Source organism: Rana temporaria, chromosome 2, assembly GCF_905171775.1.
Source record: "Rana temporaria chromosome 2, aRanTem1.1, whole genome shotgun sequence".
Lineage (NCBI taxonomy): Eukaryota > Metazoa > Chordata > Amphibia > Anura > Ranidae > Rana > Rana temporaria.
The window spans coordinates 421625363-421647147 of NC_053490.1; the positions used below are offsets into that span (position 1 = coordinate 421625363).

Consider the following 21785-nt stretch of genomic DNA (forward strand, 5'->3'; position numbering starts at 1 on the left):
GCTATTATTTTGGAAAAAATCTTGGTATCGCAGTTCAAAAGAGAGATCGGTCTATAATTCGAACAAAGTGTGCTATCCTTCCCCTCTTTCAAAATTAAAGTAATGGTAGCTTCAATGGCTTCTTTACCCATGTTCCACTTCTCGCCTAGGCCATTCATATACGAACACATTTTCGGGGCCAAAATATCTATAAACTTTTTATAATAAAGAACAGTTAGGCCATCCGGTCCTGGACTTTTACCGTTTGGGGCATTTTTGATTGTTTCTCTAATTTCATCTTCTGAGATCGGGGCTTCGAGCTTATTAAGATTATCCTCGGATATTACCTCCCACTCTATTTCCTTTAAAAATGTATATATATATTTTTCCCTTAATCCTAGTTCTTCCATTGTCTCCTGTTTCTTGATTGAGTATAGTTTTTCATAATATTCTTTAAAACTCTCTAGTATTTCACTAGTTTTATGAACTACTTCCCCTCGACTTGTTTGTATTTTCTCAATATAGTTTAGACTTTTTTTTTTTTTTAATAAATTTGCTAAGTGTTTCCCTGGTTTGTTGTCCCATAGATACCTCTCTTTCTTCACTTGATTAAACGTACTTCTTGTTTCTTGTTCTATTTGCTCTCTTAACTCCTCTCTTTTGATATTTAAATTTAAAAAAAATTCTTTAGTTCTATCATGTTTATGTTGTTGTTCTAGCTTATGAATTTCTTTTATGAGTGTTGTTCTAATATCCTTATCCTTCCTTTTTTTTTCCGCCCCCATCTTGATTAATACTCCGCGCATAAACGCCTTGTGAGTCTCCCAGACTATGGCTTCTGAGACATCCTCTGTTGAGTTTATTTCGAAAAACTCCTCCAGTTCTGTTTTTAATCTAATTTCTACCTCTTTATCATGCAGGAGTTCTTCATTGAGCCACCACTTCCTATTATTTTCCTGTCTCTCCCCTATTTTTAGTTGCAGTGAGACTGGCGCATGGTCAGAGAAGGTTACTATTCCTATGCTAGAGTTATTTATTTTTTCTAAGTACCTATGCTCCACTAAAAAAAAATCGATCCTCGAGTAGGTCTCGTGCACAGGGGAGCGGAATGTATAATCCCGCTGTTTGTTATGTTGTATCCTCCATACATCTACTAATTGAGACTGATGGAGTTTTTTTTTCAATTTGTTTCTCCAGGCCATTCCAGTCCCCTGTGCACGAGACGTACTATCCATATCCGGATCCATATGGAAATTAAAATCCCCTCCTATTATAGCTATTCCCCGTTTGAACTCCATAAACTCTGTTATCGTTTTTATTACATAGCGGATGGGATTCTTGTTTGGGCAGTATATATTTGCAAATGAGATTTCCGTTCCATTCAGTTTTCCTCTAAGGAACAAGTATCTACCCTCTGGATCTGCCTTTTTATCCTCTACTATAAACCTGGTCTCTTTGGCAAAGCCTATAGCGACCCCTTTCGCTCGACTAATTGGAGAATCCTCAAAATACCATAACGGGTGAAATTGCGTCATATTTTTGCGATTTGTCTCTACGGTGAGATGAGTCTCCTGTAACATGATCACATCACTCTTTAATAAACTGAGCTCCTTCATTACATTTGCGCGCTTTATGGGTGCATTTAGGCCCCTAACATTATAAGATATTATGTTTATCACAGGCATTTTTTTGTGAGTATCCTTCTAAATATTTTAGCGGCCTTCTGGAGTCCCCCCTTCCCTTCTACTATTCCCTCCCCCTCCCTATCTTCTCTACCCCCCTCTATCTCCTTCCCACCCCCCCTACCCCCCCTCCCTTCCCTCTCCCCTATCCCTTGGAGGAAATACTGGCCTCTCTGAGGCCCTTGGCTGTGGCCCTCCTTTCCTTTTCCCGGCCCCCAGCTCATCCTCCTTGAGGTTGAGCTCTGATGGAATACAAAGATCGAGTGATCTGCCCACCCATATTCACCCCATCCAGCTCTATCCCCCCCGAATCTCCCCTCATATCCGTCCCCCTACCTTTCTCATCACTAACCGGGTGCAATATTCATTCATCCCCCTTTTTTTTTTTTTTACTTTTTTTTTTTATTTTTTTTTATTTTTTTTACACTTTCTTTGTCCCTTTCCTCCCTCTAGTTCTTTTCCCTCTTTTGCCAGCCTCCCACTTCTCTTATGTACCTCCCCCTCTTTCGGTCTCTCTACCATTTCTTTCTTCCCGGTGGTCTTTTCCAGACCGGTTGCCAAGCCTGAGCTTCTTCTGGACTATCTATTTGCTCTAATCTCTCCCACCATCCTGGGATCTCGATTAGGTCTATGTCCAGTCTTCTACAGAAATTTGGGGTCTCCTCTGGGAATCTTAGTATTGCTGCGCGGCCATCTTTGCGGCCTGTCAAACAAGCCGGGAAGCCCCATGTGTACTGGATATTTTGTGATTTAAGTACATCCAGTAATGGCTTTAAAGTTCTTCTCCGAGATAACGTTTCCCCTGATAGATCTGGGAAGACCTGTAAACTAGTCTCTCGATATTTGGTCGGTTGGTTAGCTTTCATATAGCTATTTATTAATTCCTTGTCTTGATAGTTATGAAATCTAGCTATAACATCTCTTGGAACCTCTGCCCCTACTTCTGGTGGTTTTCTAATCCGGTGTATCCTTTCGAACTTGATTTTATTTGTGACGTCTTTTGTACCCAACATATGACCAAAGATCTCGTCCATTTGTTCTTGTAGGTTGTCTTCCCCTGATTGTTCCGGTAGACCTCTAATCCTTATGTTCTTTCTTCTGTTCCTATTCTCCTGGTCCTCCATTTTATACCTCATGTATCTCTGTTCTCTAGATATTTCTTCCACTTGTTTCTTTAATCCTTTTAATTCTAAACTATGGCAGTCCATTCTTTCTTCTACTTCCTCCACTCTTTTCAGCATGTGTTTCATGTCCTCCCTCAGGATATTTATTTCTCCTTTTATAGAGGACTCTAGTCTTAGTTCCATGCTTGCTAGCATCTCTGCTAAGTCCCCTTTCGTTAGTTGTTGCTTTTTTTGTCTAGTTTCCATTTCTCCTTCTTCCTCTAGTTCTTCTCTCAGCAGGCTGGTAGAGTCAGAATTTGTTTTAGTACTCGCTTTATTAATAGGGCTGGCTTTTCCTCCTTCCTGTATTATATATTTTCTTATGGATCCGGGACTTGCGCTTACTCTAGGTATGTTTGCGGTCGCTCCTCTCCCCGATCTACCCTTTATCTTTGAGCTCATGGAAAGCGACTCCCGATATGTGCTCCTTCCCGGGGGGCCCGAGGTACAGCCGAGGGTGTGCTTACCTAGCGGGTAATATTAGTGTTGAACTAGATCAATCCTAGATGCGTTCTATATGCTCTACCTTCACCTCAGAAACTGTCAGGGACGTTTAAAGACACATATATAGAACAATGTATTAAATTCCCAGCACCCCTCCAGGGGCCGGGTGGCGTATTACAGTATAGATGAGACTGTGGAAAATACCACTGATAATGTCCGTGGCAGCGTCTCCACACTGTCGCGGGGAAATAATTAATAAGCGCAAGATGGATACCAGACGGACAACCCAACAATTTTATTCCCTCCACCACTCACTGTTAATTAGAGCTGTAACCAGCGAGACCGTCTCTTTCCTCTTTAGCTGTTGTATCAATTGACCACCTGATATCCACCCAAATCTACCACTTAACCGCTGCACCGGCCAATATCAGTGTATGCTAGTTTAGAGCATGCAGTAACACTAGAAATGACAGTGTTTAAGCGGGGTCAATGTGGCTGAGAAGGTTAATAGTTGTTAGTCAAATTGTTAGTAATATCCTAAAACAGTAGTATAGCAAGTTTTAATTATCACCCATCACCCAGAAAAGAGCAAAAAACAAAAGAAAGTCATGAACAGTACCAGCAGCCTGCATTTATAGTGTTCTATAATGCTTTCCAAGTAGAAAAGATCTCCATGAGTAAGCAGGGTAAAGCTACAGCTGTCCCAGTGTAGCAGCAACCATGTTATAGAAATATAGTAGAAGAGGAAAGAAAAATAAAAGATCGCCAGGTATGATGAATATACAGCAGGTATTCCAGGATCCCCCATAGGGGGGAGAGAGTCCGTACACCTATTCCCTGCTATCCCCAACCCGGCCCAATCAGTCCCCTCTCTACTGCGTTTTTTTTTTTTGGTCTCAGGGAGAAGGTAGATAAGGTGGAGACCTATGGGTTCGATCGGGTCATGTAATGTGGGGGCGAGTAGGAATCAAAACCGGCGTGTAAGCTATCTTCTGGCTGTTCTATGGCAGGGTCTATGGCGGACCTAAAGCTGCCTGTGAAATCTGTCAGTCAGTCAGTATTAGTATAGCAGAGTGTGGCAGCATAACAGTGTGGCAACACAGGAGCCGTTCCAACATTCCAACAATCCAGCACCTTAACACACAAAATGGGGATACAGAGTACCTGATTCCTGCTTCATGAGACAGTGTGCGGTGTGCGGCATGCTGGGATCTTACATGCGGGCGGGCGGACGGGAGGTGTGACGGCGGTATCAGCGGGGACGGATCAGGCACCTCAATCGCATCGCGTGTCAGCCCCGTAGTGAGCGGACGCGGCTGCTGCGGTACATCTCGGGGAGCGGACGATGTCTGGACAGACTGGCGGCACTAGATCTTCATACCGCTGGGTGGTCAGAGCGGTTGGAACACGCTCAGCAGGAGCAGCTGCCGCGCGTCCACCCCCATCTCGAACTCTGCTCTCCCATCACGCTCCTCCCTCCCTCAGCTGACATTACTCGGTTTTTAAGGATATTTTAGCCCCATATTTATCCAGACTTTTCAATCAAGCAGCAAATTCAAAAACTTTCCCAAATGAACTTCTAGAAGCTGTAATAATAACACTTCCAAAACCTGACAAAGATCCTGACTCTCCCTTGAATTATAGACCCATATCTTTACTAAATTCCGATCTTAAAATTTATGCGAAAGTCCTAGCAAATAGATTAGTTGACATCACCCCCTCATTAATTAGACCCGATCAAGTAGGATTCGTTAAAGGTAGACAAGCTCCCGATAGCACTAGAAGAATGCTGAATATTATTAACAGAATACATAATGATCGAATGCCCGCCCTACTTTTAACACTTGATGCAGAAAAAGCATTCGACAGAATGCACTGGGGATATATTTCACACACTTTATCTAAATTTGGCCTTGAAGGATTTATACACTCTGCTATTATGGCATTATATACTCATCCCACTGCTAAAGTTTTTTCCTCAGGTATGCTTTCTAGAACTTTCACACTAACCAACGGGACCAGACAAGGGTGCCCTTTATCCCCACTGATTTTTTCCCTTGCAATAGAACCCCTAGCGGAATATATTCGCTCTTCCCCAGATATCAAAGGCATTGCGATTGGTCAGGATGAACACAAGTTGGGCCTTTTCGCTGATGACATTATACTGACTCTGGCCGATCCTGAATTATCCTTACCTTCAGTAATTAATGCACTAGAAAAATTTAAGGAAGTCTCATACTACAAAATCAACATAAATAAATGTTACATATTACCCATAAATATCCCTACTCCATTAACAGTCAGCCTTAAATCAAAGTTTGGATTCATATGGAATAACAACTCGGTAGAGTACTTAGGAATTCGACTTGCACCACTGCCAGCCAAAATTTATGATGTTAACTCCCCCCCCTCATAGAACAAATTAGTGGCGACCTATCGAAAATGCAGAAAATTCAATTATCATGGGTCGGGAAAATAGCTGCATTCAAAATGCAAACATTACCAAAGATCATATATTACTTTAGATGCCTTCCTATCCCAATTCCGGCTAAATTCTTCAAGCAACTAAACATTAAACTGAGACAGTTTATTTGGAATAAAAAAAAACCAAGGGTAGCCTTTTCCATTCTTACCTCCATTACGGCTCATGGTGGTATGAACTTACCTGACATCAGGAATTACTATTATGCAGCAATACTAGATCAAATGAAATATTGGTTCTCTCCCCAGAAAGATAAACTATGGTTGAACATAGAACAAGATTCTACCAAGGCCTCCGATTTATACACCCTAGCATTAGCTAATATTGTACTCCCAAAAGTAGTCAATCCCAATCTATTAAGTATAAAGGCCACACTATTTGCATGGAAACACATACTTTCTAAATCTAGACATTTAGGAAATAAATCTAAATTATACCTCCCTACAGAAATTATTAACTACTGCAAAATCCGTATGTCAGTAGACGATTGGATCAAACAGGGATATTATATTTACGTTAACCTCCCCCTGAATTATAAAAATGTCACTTTGTGCAAGCTGGGAAGGTGTAAGCGTCTGAGGGATTTTAACCCGGAAAATACGATAGAGATACCATCGTTAATCTGGGATTATTTATCCCAACAAAGGGATTACGTTAAAAAAGGTATTTCATACTTCTATAACATACTTTCATCCCAGCCAGTTGAAAAAAACACTCATATGATAAAATGGGAAAAAAACTTAGACGTATCCTTTTCCTGGGATCAATGGAAAAAATCATTCCAGACAATTAAAAATGCATCTTCATGCATCGAACATTGGGATAACGCCCAAAAAATTACCAATAGATGGTATCTAACTCCCTACAGGCTATCTAAAATCTACCCTACAATGTCCGACATTTGTTGGAGGTGCAAAGAACAAACTGGAAACCTCCTACACACTCTTTGGAGTTGCAAATCACTGAGAAGTTTTTGGAACTCAATATCATCCTTCATAGCAGATTTCACAGGCAACCTGCTTACGCTTACACCTGCCTCAGCTTTACTGGGCATTGACCTGGAGATATACCCTACCATTTATAGAACTGTCGTGACCCATATCTTGATAGCCTCGAGACTAACTGTTACTAAACTATGGAAATCCACAGAAGCACCTAATATTTCCACGGTTATAAATAGAGTGAATACCCAAGCTCAATTCGAGCTGATGCTAGCTTATAAAAACCACACAATCCCCTCTTTTAGGAAAAAATGGAAAACATGGCTAACACATCAAAGAGCCTCCGCCTATTTAAAAGATTGCAATATTTAATTTCTACTTGAGTTTTTGAAAACATTTATGCTTAGTATTAAGCAGTATGCAGGTGTAGAGCAATGAATATTTTATTAGTTTATAGTGGATATTTTGTTTGTATTTATTTTACTTTTATTTTTATCTTTATTTATTTATTTTTACTCTTTCTATAGTACAGGCTGTACCATTACTTATCGTGATGTCCTTCCAGTCCTACAGTTAGAACCCAGTTGGGGTAGACTGGTCTAGGTCATCAAGGCCCGTACCATGTTTACAAGCACAGCCTTTACAGATCTGATTATATCTCTGCTGTTTTGTTTGTACTGCAACTCTGTCATTTATGCTTTTGCTGTATGTATGTACTATTTTATTGATATAATAAAAAATTTATAGTTGAAAAAAAAAAAAAAATTCCTAATGATTTCCATAAGAAGGATTCACCATCATGACCATAGCCAATGCATTTTCATAGTTCATAAACAAAATATAAACAGAATATATTGGGATGAAATGTAATCAGAAATGTCAAAAATGACAACAGTGTAATAATGCATCTTCAGCTTTCACTGTCCCTAAATTGCCCTTCCTCTGGAGTGCAATCAATAGATCTTTCTTCTATTCATCAGCATCTATTCCCTTTACTCATCTAAAGATAGGAAGAGGGAGAACAGTCAATAAAGGGTTGGCTTCAAGAATACACAAGGCTCTAAAGGCAGATGAGGCTCTGAAGGCTCTGACACTCTCTTCATCTTTTGTAGAAGGTGAGCTTGTGTGGAGGTTAAAGGTGGCATTTTAAATGATTGTTTCCTGCAGGTGTCCCATTTTTCCCTTTAGGAACAGCAGAGAGTAAGCGTATTGGTAATTTAAATCTGGATTTCGGCCATAGGAATGTGGTGATTGCTGTATTTTCTTCTTATGGCAATGTGGATTTGCTTGTTGATGGGTCAAATATTAGTGCATATCTCAATAAATTACTCTGTTGTAAATTTCCATCCCCAAGTCTTCTTAGCCCATTGTACCCCCTCCTGCCTTGGTGATACGCCTGTGTGCATTTCAACATTAGTAATTATTTGTAGATGTTATCCATGCAGCATTGTAAATTGTGATAATGATTTTTCCTTTCTTATTATGTCTATCTAAAATTATCTTAGTTCAGCATGAGGCTTCTCTTAGCAGACCTACTTAGCAGGCACCCCTGCTGTGCGTTCGCTATCTTCTTGCTCATGTACTAAATATAACAAATTATTACCACTATTGGCAATTAACTCTCTACTACCATTCCACCTTGTTTTGCTGAGACCAAGGATCTTAGGCCTCGTACACACGACTGTTTTCCTCGACAGAATCCATTAAGAAACTTGGTGGCAGAGCTTTTTTGCCGAGGAAAACGGTCGTGTGTATGCTTTTCATCGAGAAAACTGTCGAGGAACTCGAAGTTCTCTTTTTCCTCGACGGAAGTCTCAATTTCCTCGTCGTGTTCCTCGTCGGGCTGGTTTTCGACGAGAAACGCGTTCGTGTGTATGCTTAGAAACCCGTGCATGCTCAGAATAAAGTATGAGACGGGAGCGTACCTTCGGTAAAAGTAGCGTTTGTAATGGAGATAGCACATAAAAGACTGAAAAGTGCAAATCGTCTCTTACCAAACTTTTACTTAACACGCAGCCCCAAGGGTTGTGCCAGTGGAATCGAACTTCCCCTGCCGTCGAATGTGTTGTACGTCACCGCGTTTGAGAACGAGGAGATTTGGTCTTGACCGTGTGTACGCAAAGAAAGCCTGTCGAGTTTCTCGACAAGCCTAACAAGGAACTTGTCTAGGAAAACAATGTGTCTTTTCCAACGAGTTCCTCGGTCGTGTGTACGAGGCCTCAGTGTTACAACAAGGTTAGATGTAATTTGATCAGTGCTAATTTTGAGACTTGTCGTTAGTTCTTTTATTATTACTTTAGGATGTGTGTTCTATAAGGCCTTGGTATCCAAATCTGTTGACTGGAATGCTGTCTAAGGATGCAGACAGTTCTTTCAGGAAACACTTATTTGATAAGTAGTATGGACTCACCAATTCACATAGTCATATATGGGATCATCACCAACATCACTGGTCATAGGATTTAATAGGTTATATTCCTGACTAACAACACTTGCATTACTTCAATAGTGCTGCTGTTTTGCTTCGGGACTACTTTTAAAATTTTCACAGCTGACCTGTAAATTTACATGGTGTCCTTCTATCCAATATTAGAGACTCTGAGCATTTTTTGCATACGGTAATCTCTATTTAAAATTTACAAAAAAGTACAGACCTATCATACATGGAAAAAAAAATTGTCATAGTCACATACGGCAAGTCTTTTAGAATGTGCTATCCGGATCTGAGTTTCTTGAACTATTCAACTCCCACCCGGCTACTGCACAATTAAGGCCGGGTGGGCGCTTCCTCCTTCTGAGTGGACGTTCAGAAACGTCCTTCAGAAAAGGAGGGGGATCTCGTGCACAGGCCCGCGCAGCAGCACAATCCCAATGTGCTCGTGTCACCCGGACACGGCACATCTCCCATCGGCAGGACTCTGTGTCCAATCACAGCCATCATGTGATGTAAATATCGAGTCGGTTGCTAGGCGATCGACTCTCCTCTCCTCACACGGAAGTTGTCAGTGAGGAGAGGAAAGCGGATCACTGCAGCCGGCCGGTGATCAGAGAGTATGAGCTGTTTTTTACAGCTTTTTTACACACTGAACACCGGCCCAGTGTTCCCACACAATGTCCCCAAAATAGTGTCTCCAAAACACTGTCACCACACACATGTTCCCACACAGTAAAAACAACCATCCCCCACATATGTAACAGGAAAAACACATGTCCCAATGATCATCTGCACACATATGTCCGTGATCATCTGCGCACATCTGTACATGATCATCTGGGTACAGCTGAAAGCTGAAAATTGGCTTGGGAGGGAAAGGGGTGAAAGTACCCAGTATTGAAGTGGCTATGAATGTGCTGGTAGATAGTAATGAAGGGAAAAGGGGAAGGTAAACAAGGCAAAAAGAAAATACTGATAATAGAGGTAATTTCAGTATCACAAATCTTATTGCTGCGTTTGGCTTCATTCACTTTTTCAAATCATAACATCATCATTTGTGAGGACTTGACACACTGCTAAGGTTTGATGATCTTTAGTCTACAAAAAAAGAGATGCTCAAAGGAGCAACGCAACACTCAGAGGTTTATAGAAATGTAAAGCACAGACACACTGGGGAAAAAACAGAAAAAGTCTTGATGCATTTTGTACCAGCGGGTGCTTAATTATAAGGTCATAAGTATGGATGTACATGTGCTTTAAATTTCAATAAACCTCTGTGCATTGCATTGCTGCTCTCAGAATCTCCTTCTTTTGTGGATTTATGCAGACAGCCTGGGCAAGACTGAGATATGGAGGAACAGTTATTACGTGTTTTTATAGTTTGATGATTTTTACATGAGAATTGATGATAAATTGCAAAATAGTGACATTGTTATGTTGTGAATAAGTAATCATTGCCATGTACTGTATAAAGTATTTTAAAATCAGTCTCTAGCCAATTTATTTTCTATTATATAATATTGTACTGTTCTGGTATGCTCATGGAAAATAGATTCATTACCTTTTGAAGGAGGCTCCACACTTTCTGGTAAAAACCCATTGGTACCCTGTTGATGGCTCCATCAAGTCTTCTCCTTCTTAGCCACTGACCTTGGTGATCATCCCATATAAGCTGGGGTCCACTAGATGCTGTTGGTGACAAAGTTCCAGTAGGAGACGAAGGACTGCTGCATCTCTGAAACAAAATGCAAAAGCCCCTTCAGTTATCAGCTTACAAATAAATATGAAATCCAACGTTTGGGGTTAGTAGGATCATCCAGGATTAGTAGTTCCATGAAGAAAAGTAAAAAGCGTGATTTTCTGCAAGATAAAAAGAATTAACACACTGAAAAAGAAGAAAAGGAGAAAAGTATCATGAATAGTCAACCTGTGGCCTCTCAGTATTATGGAACTACAAATCCCAGCATATCAAGTTAGGTAACATATAGCACTGATGACTCTGGAAGGCCATATGCCAGTATGTCCTGATGTTCGGAAGCTCACATGATTAGTTCCTGTTTACACACTGCATACACACTTCATGACACGCACTGTCTCTGTGTACACAACTACACATTAAATATACGTAGTTAATGTAAACTTTCTACACAAAATCCATCACTGAACCATATACTAAGGCCCCTTTCACACTCCCGCAACTTGAAAGTCACACGTTTTTTGCCACGATTTCAGGGAATGCCTGTGTAAACTTGAGGTCTATGGACTTCAAATCGCATTAAAGTTGGACCAAAGTAGTACAGGGACTACTTTGAAATTGGTCGCACAGATATGAATGGTACTTAAAGTGTCGCCTATGGATAATTTAGGGTACTTAAGTTTGTCACCATTTCAAGGGCACACACATAATTTTAAGGCTTGAGGTGTTTGGTATTGATTTATTCAGAGCTTTTTTCTCAGAAAATAGATGCAGGAACTCAACCACGACCCCGTTCAGATTTCACAAACAGTAGAAGGGTCCTAAAGGGGCATTAAATACCAGGATTGCATTACATACAGAGTGCAGAGTTCAGGGGGTTACACACAGTTACACATACAGAGTGCAGAGCTGTGACTCGTACACAGAGAAACCAGACTTCTGTGTTTACAAGTGATTGTGGTGATCAGGCACCAAAGGGTCTGAGCCAGAGGTGGTGGAACTGAGTTCCCCCAAGTTCCCCCTGAAAAAAAGCCCTGGATTTATTCAACCTCATCTTGTATATTTTTAAAAAATAAATTGGGTAATGGATTGCTTTTGTCTTTCCTTTATTTAACTCTAATGCCGCGTACACACGATCGGTCAAACCGATGGGAACGGTCTGATGGACTGTTTTCATCGGACCAAACCGATCGTGTGTAGGCCCCATCGGTTATTTATCCATAGGTTAAAAAAAAGCAATCTGGCCAGACCCTGACGGAGTTTGAGGGGCTATGTGAGGGAGGGGGGACACTGCCACACACGTTATCCTAAACTTACGGCATACTTATTGCCCCGCCTGGGAGTTTTCAGCTCCCGTCCCTCCTCAAGTGGGAGAGAGATCTGAATTGTTGCTTTTCCGCTGCTCAGAGACAGAGCATACTTAGGTTTACGCACAAGTCCTCCCTCTGCACCAGAACCCAGGAGGCGAATTACAAGCTCCTCACGGTATAGAACGCCAGACCTGTTACACAAGTTTTTCCAGGCGATGACAGATCTTTACTGGCGATGCCGGGCAGATAAGGGCACTATTCTACACATCTTCTGGTCCTGCCCCCGACTTCAGAGTTTCTGGAGGGAGGTTCACAGGATAACGCAACAATTCACAGACCGTACTGTCCCGTATGACCCGGCCTACTTCCTCCTGCATGCTAATGACACACCAGCCCGCATTTACAAGACTTCAGTTGTGCGCCACTTGCTGGATGCAGCGAAGGCTTGTATCCCAATTCTTTGGAAGACCCCGAGCGTGCCGACCGTCGCCTCATGGATTAAACGGGTAGACAAGGTGAGTAGACTGGAGGACCTGATCCTAACCAGCCAAAACAGACAAGAACAGTTTAAAGAGACCTGGCAACATTGGAATCTCTTTAAGTACTCCAGTGAAGGGCAACTACTGAGGGGGGGAGCCTGACCAGACTTGGTCGCTCCTCATCCCCTGCACTCCCTCCGGACTAAATTCCCGCCGCACTCTTTGGAAGACTCTGGTATCCTACGAGCATTACGAACTGACCCATGCCCGTGGGTCGCTCTCTACACACCCCCCCCTCTGCCTCCTCTCCCCTCTCCCCGCGCCATAACCCCCCCCCCCCCCAGTCTTCTTGCTAATTCTGGGCTTTCTAGCCTGCTTTCTTCGACTCTCTCACCTCTTTTTGCTAACACCTTTAGTTGAAAAAGGAAAAAGGGGGGACCGGTCCCGGGAGATCACGGTCTGTTTATATGGCACACCGGGGACATGGATGCCCCATCACTTTCTCAGGAGAACCTTACCCAGCTGATTGCTTTAATTATATGCTGTGATCTGCTGTTTTGTTTGTACTGTGGTCCGTGTGGACCGTTTCCTCTGTGATAAATAAAACATTTTGAAACAAAAAAAAAGCAATATTGTTTTAAATTTAACCGATCTTTTGTAGGCACGTCCATCGGTTTAAAATCAACGCATGCTCAGAATCAAGTCGACGCATGCTTGGAAGCATTGAACTTCGTTTTCAGCACGTCGTCGTGTTTTACGTCACCGCGTTCTGACACGATCGTTTTTTTAACTGATGGTGTGTGGGCACAACTGACCATCAGTCAGCTTCATCAGTTAACCGATGAAAATGATCCATCAGACCGTTCTCATTGGATGGACCGATCGTGTTTACAGGGCTTTAGTGTATTTTCTACAGAAAATGTGTACTTGATATATTGCTGAGCTAATGTTGTGTGCCATAAAATATTGTAACTACCATTATTTTATCATTTTACTCTGCAGGGTCTCTGCTTTTAGAAATATATTAAAAGTTTTGAGGTTTTTAGGTCCTCTTCAGTTTCAAAATAACTTTTTAAAGGTGTCCAAATTTTTTTAATTTTTTTTTTGCAAAAGTGTTCCTGGCAGCAAAACGGTTAAAATAACAGCAGGGTGGTAATAACTAAGACCCCTTTCATACTGAGGGCATATTGCAGGCGCTATAGCGTTAAAAATAGAGCCTGCAATTTGCCCCTAAAAAGCTGCTCCATTGTCTCCATTGGGAAAGCTCCTCACCGCCATTGATCACAAGCAGTTCAAGCCTCGCTTTCAGATTGCTCTATTGCAGGGTAATCTTCCCGGTCATGATTGCAGACTGATAGTGGTGATAACCGGTGGTGAGGATGACGGTCTATGTGGATCGCTTTACCCCGGATGCCTGCATACTTAGAAGTGCCTCTTTTAATCATCAACCATGTGAGTTGCTAAATATTGTACCTTCATTAAATGTAACCATATTGCTACACTTAGAGGCGCCTCTCTTCTCTTTTATACTCTGTAGCTCCTGCTGGATTTTGCTTCTAATCCCCTTGGGGAAGCTGCCATTTGTGGATGGACACTTTATGGTTACACAATCACATTGCTATAATCTTTTTATATGGACTATAAACTGCAGGACCTACAGTTGTGTTCAAAATTGTTCAACCCCCCAATGCTGTAAAGGGTTTTAGGGAATTTAGTGTACATTTGTAATTGTATTCAGAATGAAATCCTACAAGGACTTCTTAAAGAACCATATGCAACTAAAATTACATCAATTGGTTTTGTAATACAGTAGTAAATGTTTATTTTGTGAATTCTTCATTTACACAATTATTCAACCCCTTAAAGACTACCACTCTGAAGAACAGAGGTTCATTGAAGTGTTTTCAATCAGGTATTAAAAACACCTGTGGATGTCAGGGAGCAGCAATAAAGCCTAATAAGCACCAATCAGGCAGCTTTAAAATGACTGTGATACTCAGCTCCTTCTAGACATTTACTGGTGTGGTTACAAACATGGTGAAGTCAAGAGAATGGTCCGGGAAGACAAGAGAAGAGGTGATTACTCTTCACAGGAAGGGCAATGGCTATAAGAAGATTGCAAAGATGTTAAACATACCAAGAGACACCATAGGAAGCATCATTCGCAAATTCAAGCCAAAGGGCACTGTTGAAACGCTACCTGGTCGTGGCAGAAAGAAGATGCTGACTTCGACTGCTGAGCGCTACCTGAAGCGTAGAGTGGAGAAAAGTCCCCTTGTGACTGCTGAGGAACTGACAAAAGATTTGTCAGATGTGGGTACTGAAGTTTCTGCTCAGACAATACGGCGCACACTGTGTAATGAAGGCCTCCATGCCAGAACTCCCAGGCGCACCCCCTTGTTGTCTCCAAAGAATAAGAAGAGTCAAGTGCAGTATGCAAAAATCATGTGGACAAACCACAGAAGTTTTGGGATTGTGTTCTGTGGACTGATGAAACAAAATTAGAAGTGTTTGGGCCCATGGATCAACGCTATGTTTGGAGGAGGAAGAACAAGGCCTATGATGAAAAGAACACCTTGCCTACTGTGAAGCATGGCGGGGGGTCAATCATGCTTTGGGGCTGTTTTGCTTCAGCAGGTACAGGGAAGCTTCAGCGTGTGCAAGGTACCATGAAGTCTCTTCAGTACCAGGAGATAGTGGATAACAATGTGATGCAGTCCGTCACAAACCTGAGGCTTGGGAGACGTTGGACCTTTCAACAGGACAATGATCCCAAGCATACCTCCAAGTCCACCAAGAGACACCATAGGAAGCATCATTCGCAAATTCAAGCCAAAGGGCACTGTTGAAACGCTACCTGGTCGTGGCAGAAAGAAGATGCTGACTTCGACTGCTGAGCGCTACCTGAAGCGTAGAGTGGAGAAAAGTCCCTGTGTGACTGCTGAGGAACTGACAAAAGATTTGTCAGATGTGGGTACTGAAGTTTCTGCTCAGACAATACGGCACACACTGTGTAATGAAGGCCTCCATGCCAGAACTCCCAGGCGCACCCCCTTGCTGTCTCCAAAGAATAAGAAGAGTCGACTGCAGTATGCAAAAATCATGTGGACAAACCACAGAAGTTTTGGGATTGTGTTCTGTGGACTGATGAAACAAAATTAGAAGTGTTTGGGCCCATGGATCAACGCTATGTTTGGAGGAGGAAGAACAAGGCCTATGATGAAAAGAACACCTTGCCTACTGTGAAGCATGGCGGGGGTCAATCATGCTTTGGGGCTGTTTTGCTTCAGCAGGTACAGGGAAGCTTTAGCGTGTGCAAGGTACCATGAAGTCTCTTCAGTACCAGGAGATAGTGGATAACAATGTGATGCAGTCCGTCACAAACCTGAGGCTTGGGAGACGTTGGACCTTTCAACAGGACAATGATCCCAAGCATACCTCCAAGTCCACTAGAGCATGGTTGCAGATTAAAGGCTGGAACATTTTGGAGTGGCCATCGCAGTCACCAGACTTAAATCCGATTGAGAACCTCTGGTGGGACTTAAAGAAAGCAGTTGCAGTGCGCAAGCCTAAGAATGTGACTGAACTGGAGGCTATTGCCCATGACAAATGGGCGAAGATACCCGTAGATCGCTGCAAGACACTTGTGTCAAGCTATGCTTCAAGTTTAAAAGCTGTTATAACTGTAAAAGGATGTTGTACTAAGTACTAAGATTGAATGTCAATTGGGGGTTGAATAAAACTGATAATGATGTGAGCACAGAAAAGACATTTGTGGTTATTTCATTATAAATGTTATGTTATATTTGTCTGACCTACACGTGCCTCTTTGATTTAATTGTAAGCAGGATGACAGGATGATCAAAATCAATGTCAAACTTGGCAAAACAATCAATTTCAGTGGGGGTTGAATAATTTTGAATACAACTGTATGAATAAATAGTTGTGGAACGAATCATTTGAGTTTCCATTATTTCTCATGGGAAAATTTGCTTTGATATACAAATGCTTTGGATTACAAACATGTTTCCGGAACGAATTATGCTTGCAATCCAAGGTGTTACTGTATATCAACTTTGAATGGACTGAGAAGGAGGCACATTCAATGGCCATTTGATGTGTTTACCCACTTGATGTCTTTCGTCAGCTTGACTTTTTGGGCAGCCCACAGACATTAGAAAGTAGGGGATGGTCAGTTGTTAGACATAATCCATCAACCCTCAGTGGAATCTGTCTTTGCAAAACGGATGAGTGCCCTAAAAACTTGTAAACTGAATTTACCCAAGCTTACAATTAGTGTAAGTGATGAAGGAAGAAGGTGTCAGTGATGAGAAAAGGAGGTGTCAATAATCAGTGGTACAATAGCAACCAGGGCAGATCAATTAATTGAACAGCCCAAGCATCTTCCTACAGGGACTCCCCATAAATGAGCTTCTCACCTCTTGTTTATGGGTAGTGCTAGTCAAATATGGCCCCTCTAAAGGAGACATATATGAATATGAATAGAGACAATGTAAATATAAAATAAATGCAAGTCCAAGTATCTTTTTGCAGGAACATGAAAGAAGAGGAAAACTTCAAAGGTGCATCTGGCTCTTTGATGTTTGGATATTGCCAAGAAAGATCTCCATATTCAGTGATGTGTAGTCTTATTAATCTCCTTCATTGAGATTCAGTGCAGATACTGTCAACCGCCTTATTAAAGATATGGATGGAAAGGGATGTCATACAACTCACACATAATCCTGTCGTAGGTCAGATTAGCCCACTGTACAATGATTCTGCCAATAAATGGTCAATATATAAGAAGCAAACTCCTGAGTTTGAATAAAATCTATGGGCCAGATTCACAAAGAGATACGACGGTGTATCTCCTGATACGCCATCGTATCTCTGAGTTCTGTCGGTCGTATCTATGCGACTGATTCATAGAATCAGTTACGCATAGATATGCCTAAGATCCGTCAGGTGTAAGTGACTTACACCGTCGGATCTTAGGCTGCAATTCCAGGCCAGCCGCTAGGTGGCGCTTCCGTGTCTTTTACGCATTGAATATGCTAATGAGCATTTACGCCGATTCTGAAACGAACGACCGCCCGGCGCTTTTTTTTTACGTCGTTTGCATTCTAATTTTTCTGGCGTATAGTTACCCCTGGGTCTATGAGGCGCAGCCAATGTTAAGTATGGCCGTCGTTCCCGCGACTAAATTTGAATTTTTTACGTCGTTTGCGAATACGGATGGACGTAATTTGCGTAAACGTCGAAACCAATGACGTCCTTGCGAAGTCATTTGAAGCAATACACACTGGAAAAATTTCCGGACGGCGCATGCGCTGTTCGATCGGCGCGGGGACGCGCCTGATTTGAATAGTACACTCCCCCCTAGCCGCGGAATTTGAATTCCGCGGCTAGGGGGATTTACGATACGCCGCCGCAAGTTTTGAGGTAAGTGCTTTGTGAATTAAGCACTCGCCTCAAAAACTTGTGGTGGCGGATCGTAAATCAGATAGGTTACGTGGATCTAAAGATCCGCGGATCTATCTGAATCTGGCCCTGGGTGTATATTGAATAGGCATGTTAAAACAGTATCATGATGATCACAAATGGCACAAAAGTACACACTGAACATTTATTTATTTATGCTGGCCATTGAAATTAATTAACACTCAAGAGCTAAACATGCCTAGTGTTAATACACATTTAGACTTGTTTACACACGTCAATCGTTTTTCTGCAACGCTACTCTAATGCCTTGTACACACGATCGGAATTTCCGATGAAAAAAGTCTGACAGAATATTTTCATCGGATATTCCGACTGTGTGTAGGCCCCATCAGACTTTTTTCTCCAGAGTTTAGAAATAGAACATGTTTTATTTTTTTCCAATGGAAAAAAACCCTATTGGAAATTCCAATTGTGTGTGTGGAACTCCGACGGAGAAAAAACTATGCATGCTCATATTTAAGTCGACGCATGCTCGGAAGCATTGAACTTAATTTTTCTCGGCTCGTTGCAGTCTTTTACGTCACTGCGTTTTGGACGGTCGGAATTTGGTCTGACAGTGTGCATGCAAGACAGCTTGAACGGAATTCAGACGGAAAATTCCATTGGATTTTATCCCATCGGAAATTCCGATCCTGTGTACAGGGCATTAGATGTTTTTTTTTATGCCTCTAAACGCCCCTGCCTCTAAACTTCTCTAAATGCTATTGTGTGCATGGATGCGCAGGGGCATTGATGCCCCGTAAACAAGATCAGATTTTCCGTCAGAAAAACAATGGATGAATTCCGCTCAAGCTTGGCTTGCATACACACGGTCACACAAAAGTTCTCTAAAAGTCACTCAAAAGTCCGTTCAGAACGCAGTGAGGTACAACACTACAAAGAGCCGAGAAAATTAAGTTCAATGCTTCCGAGCATGCGTCGACTTGTTTCCAAGCATGCGCCGGAATTTTGCACATCGGAATTGCTACAGACGATCATATTTTCCGTAGGAAAAATAGAGAACCAGCTCTCAAACTTTTGCTGGCGGAAATTCCGACAGCAAAAGTCCGATGGAGCATACACACGGTCGGCATTCCCGACGAAAAGCTCACATCGGACTTTTGCTGGCGGAAATTCCAACCGTGTGTGCGTGGCATTAGAGGCAAAACAAAAATGCCAGACACCCCTAACAGCCAAGTTAAAAACCGCTCACTGTGAATGAGGCCTAAATATGTACCATGCCTTTCATTTTTTGTCCAGAGTGCCTAAGTTGCCTCTATGTTGCTCAATACATATACCTCTTGGATTACAAGAGCACTGCAGCTGCTGAAAATGCATGGACTGCCTGGAAGGGCAAGGAAGACGCAGGTACAATAAGCTACTTGAGCCAAATTATCTTCATTATTAAAGTATGCCTGCAATGCATCTCCTGTCAACTATTCCTAATGCTTCTCTGACAGATCAGAAGTTTTGGCTGGGTGCTAAACATCTGGACTGAAGGCTCGGTTCACATATGAGCCGCATGCGGCTCACAGCAGGGGTCCAGTGCGTGCTGGTTCACCGATTCAGGTCTGATTTCAGCCCGAATTTTGGGCTGAATTCGCACCTGAAATGGACCAAAAGACGCATGAGTTTTTCTGCAAAACGCACCGGACCTGATGCAAAGATATTTGAACCGGCTCCATAGAGCCGGTTAAAATCTCCTGCTATTGAGAATTGGATGCGGCGGTCCCAGATCCAATTCACAATGGTATGAACCCAGCCTCAGAGTATAACCATGTACCTGTATGAGAGTATCACGAGATTTAAATGTCCAGAGATATACTTTCATTGGTGGCGTGAGAAGTGAAGCTGTCTATCTATTGTATGATTTCCCAGTTTCTATGGTAAAGTTTAAAAATTCCCTGCTTAGGGATTTATTGACGGCAGCAAGGGCCTGCATTCCAATCTTGTGGAAAAGCACGTTCAATGCCGACAAGACAACAATGGCTGGGTAGAATAACAGAAATCCAGCAGATGGAGAATCTGACCATGGGAATAAGAGAGCAAGAAGAGAAGTACAGACAGGTGTGGACCCCCTATATGAGATATAGAGAGCAAAATCCTTGAGGGGGGGGGGGCGAGGAGAGGGGAGAGACACGCACTAAGGGGGAAGGGGAGGGAGGTTTTTTTTTTTCTTTTTTTGGGGGGGGGTATTTGGGGAATTAGGAGATAAGGGTACCAGGAGCAAGGCGGGTCTTGGGGAAGAGGAGGATGTAATGGTATAGCTATATTTATTAGACAGGAAGTGGGATTGTTGATCTGTGGATGAGTAGAACAATGAATAATGGAAAATTGTGTATCAAAGTGTGAAATTATGTATTATGATATGTAAGCTGTACTTATCTTTGAAGGAGCTACTGAGAAAGAAAAATATATAAAAAAAAGAATAAAAAAAAAGAAAAAAGAAGTGAAGCTGCTCCTGCTCACTGTTGCATGATGAGCTGCCTATCCCCTATCCTTCCTAAATGTCATATTAGCAGTCATATTTAGAATGAGACTTGCTGAATGAAGCCTATTAAAAGTATTTTTGTCTCTAAAGTCAGAAACGAATACAGAGCCTGTGATGGATATGCTGTATATTGTACAGAAGAAAGATAACCGCTCAGATGAACCAGAGAACTTGTCTCACTGAATCCAAACCATGGGTGCCGGCAATGCAATGGTATGCAAAATTGAAGAAAAAAAGCTGGGACAGCCGCACTCCAAAAACGTTCCTTTTAATAAAACTGGTCACAAAAATTACATGCCACAGCAAAAATTAGAACAGAAGCTGACACGTTTCGCACTGTACTATGAATAAGCACTGAAGTACAGTGTGAAACGCGTCAGTTCTGTTCTAATTTTTGCTGTGGCATGTAATTTTTGTGACCAGTTTTATTAACCTCCCTGGCGGTATTATTCTGTCTGGAATTACGTACCAAAAGCGGTACAATTATTTTGCAAGGAAATTTGGAGTTTTATACTGTAGGTCTGTAATTCTTAGGAATAACTCACTTAAATCTGACCAAACAAGAGTCTTGTAGGCATCCCGGGTATGATTTTTTTTTTTAAAACAAAATTATAAATTATAATATAATAAATAATTATAAATAATTATAACAAATAATAATATAATTATAATAAAAATTATTCAATAATGTAATCAAATCAAAATCACTGAAATTTGCTCAGTTGCAGAATTGTCGCTGTCATTACTTTTATTTTTTATGACGAATTTCCCCACAAATCGCTATCGCACATTTCTGCAAGTGATTATAATTTATTATCGCTGTTTTTTAGCTGATCTAAAACCATTTTTGACATAAAGGGACACTTTTGGACAATCTACAGTTTTTAGGCAGAAAGAACAGTTTTTATTATATAAAAGTACATGCAGGGCACTGGGCAGACCACTAGGGACAAGGGGGGTGTGTATTTTTTACATACAGTACTGTAATCTATAAGATTACAGTATACTGTATGTAAAGTGTTTGTTTACTTTTTTGAATGTGGCGCCGTTCTCCGCCCCCGTGCGTCATAACGTCGCAGGGAACGGAGATCGGCGGCACATGGGGACACTGTGAATCGAGCGAGGAGGTCCCGCTCGCTCACACAGCGGGGTGGCATCGCTGGATCCAGGGACAAGGTAAGTAACTTGCCTGTGGATCCA

At 41.8% G+C, this 21785-nt stretch overlaps 1 protein-coding gene across 3 annotated transcripts in view; it reads right to left on the minus strand.

The window, feature by feature from the left end:
• PHKA2 (phosphorylase kinase regulatory subunit alpha 2) overlaps positions 1-21785 on the minus strand; it is a 190070-nt gene that overhangs the window by 11105 nt on the left and 157180 nt on the right. For all 3 annotated transcript variants that reach the window (XM_040338217.1, XM_040338216.1, XM_040338218.1), the window contains one exon: positions 10687-10860. In XM_040338217.1, the coding sequence (XP_040194151.1) occupies positions 10687-10860 (174 nt within the window). The remainder of the gene's footprint in view (positions 1-10686; positions 10861-21785) is intronic.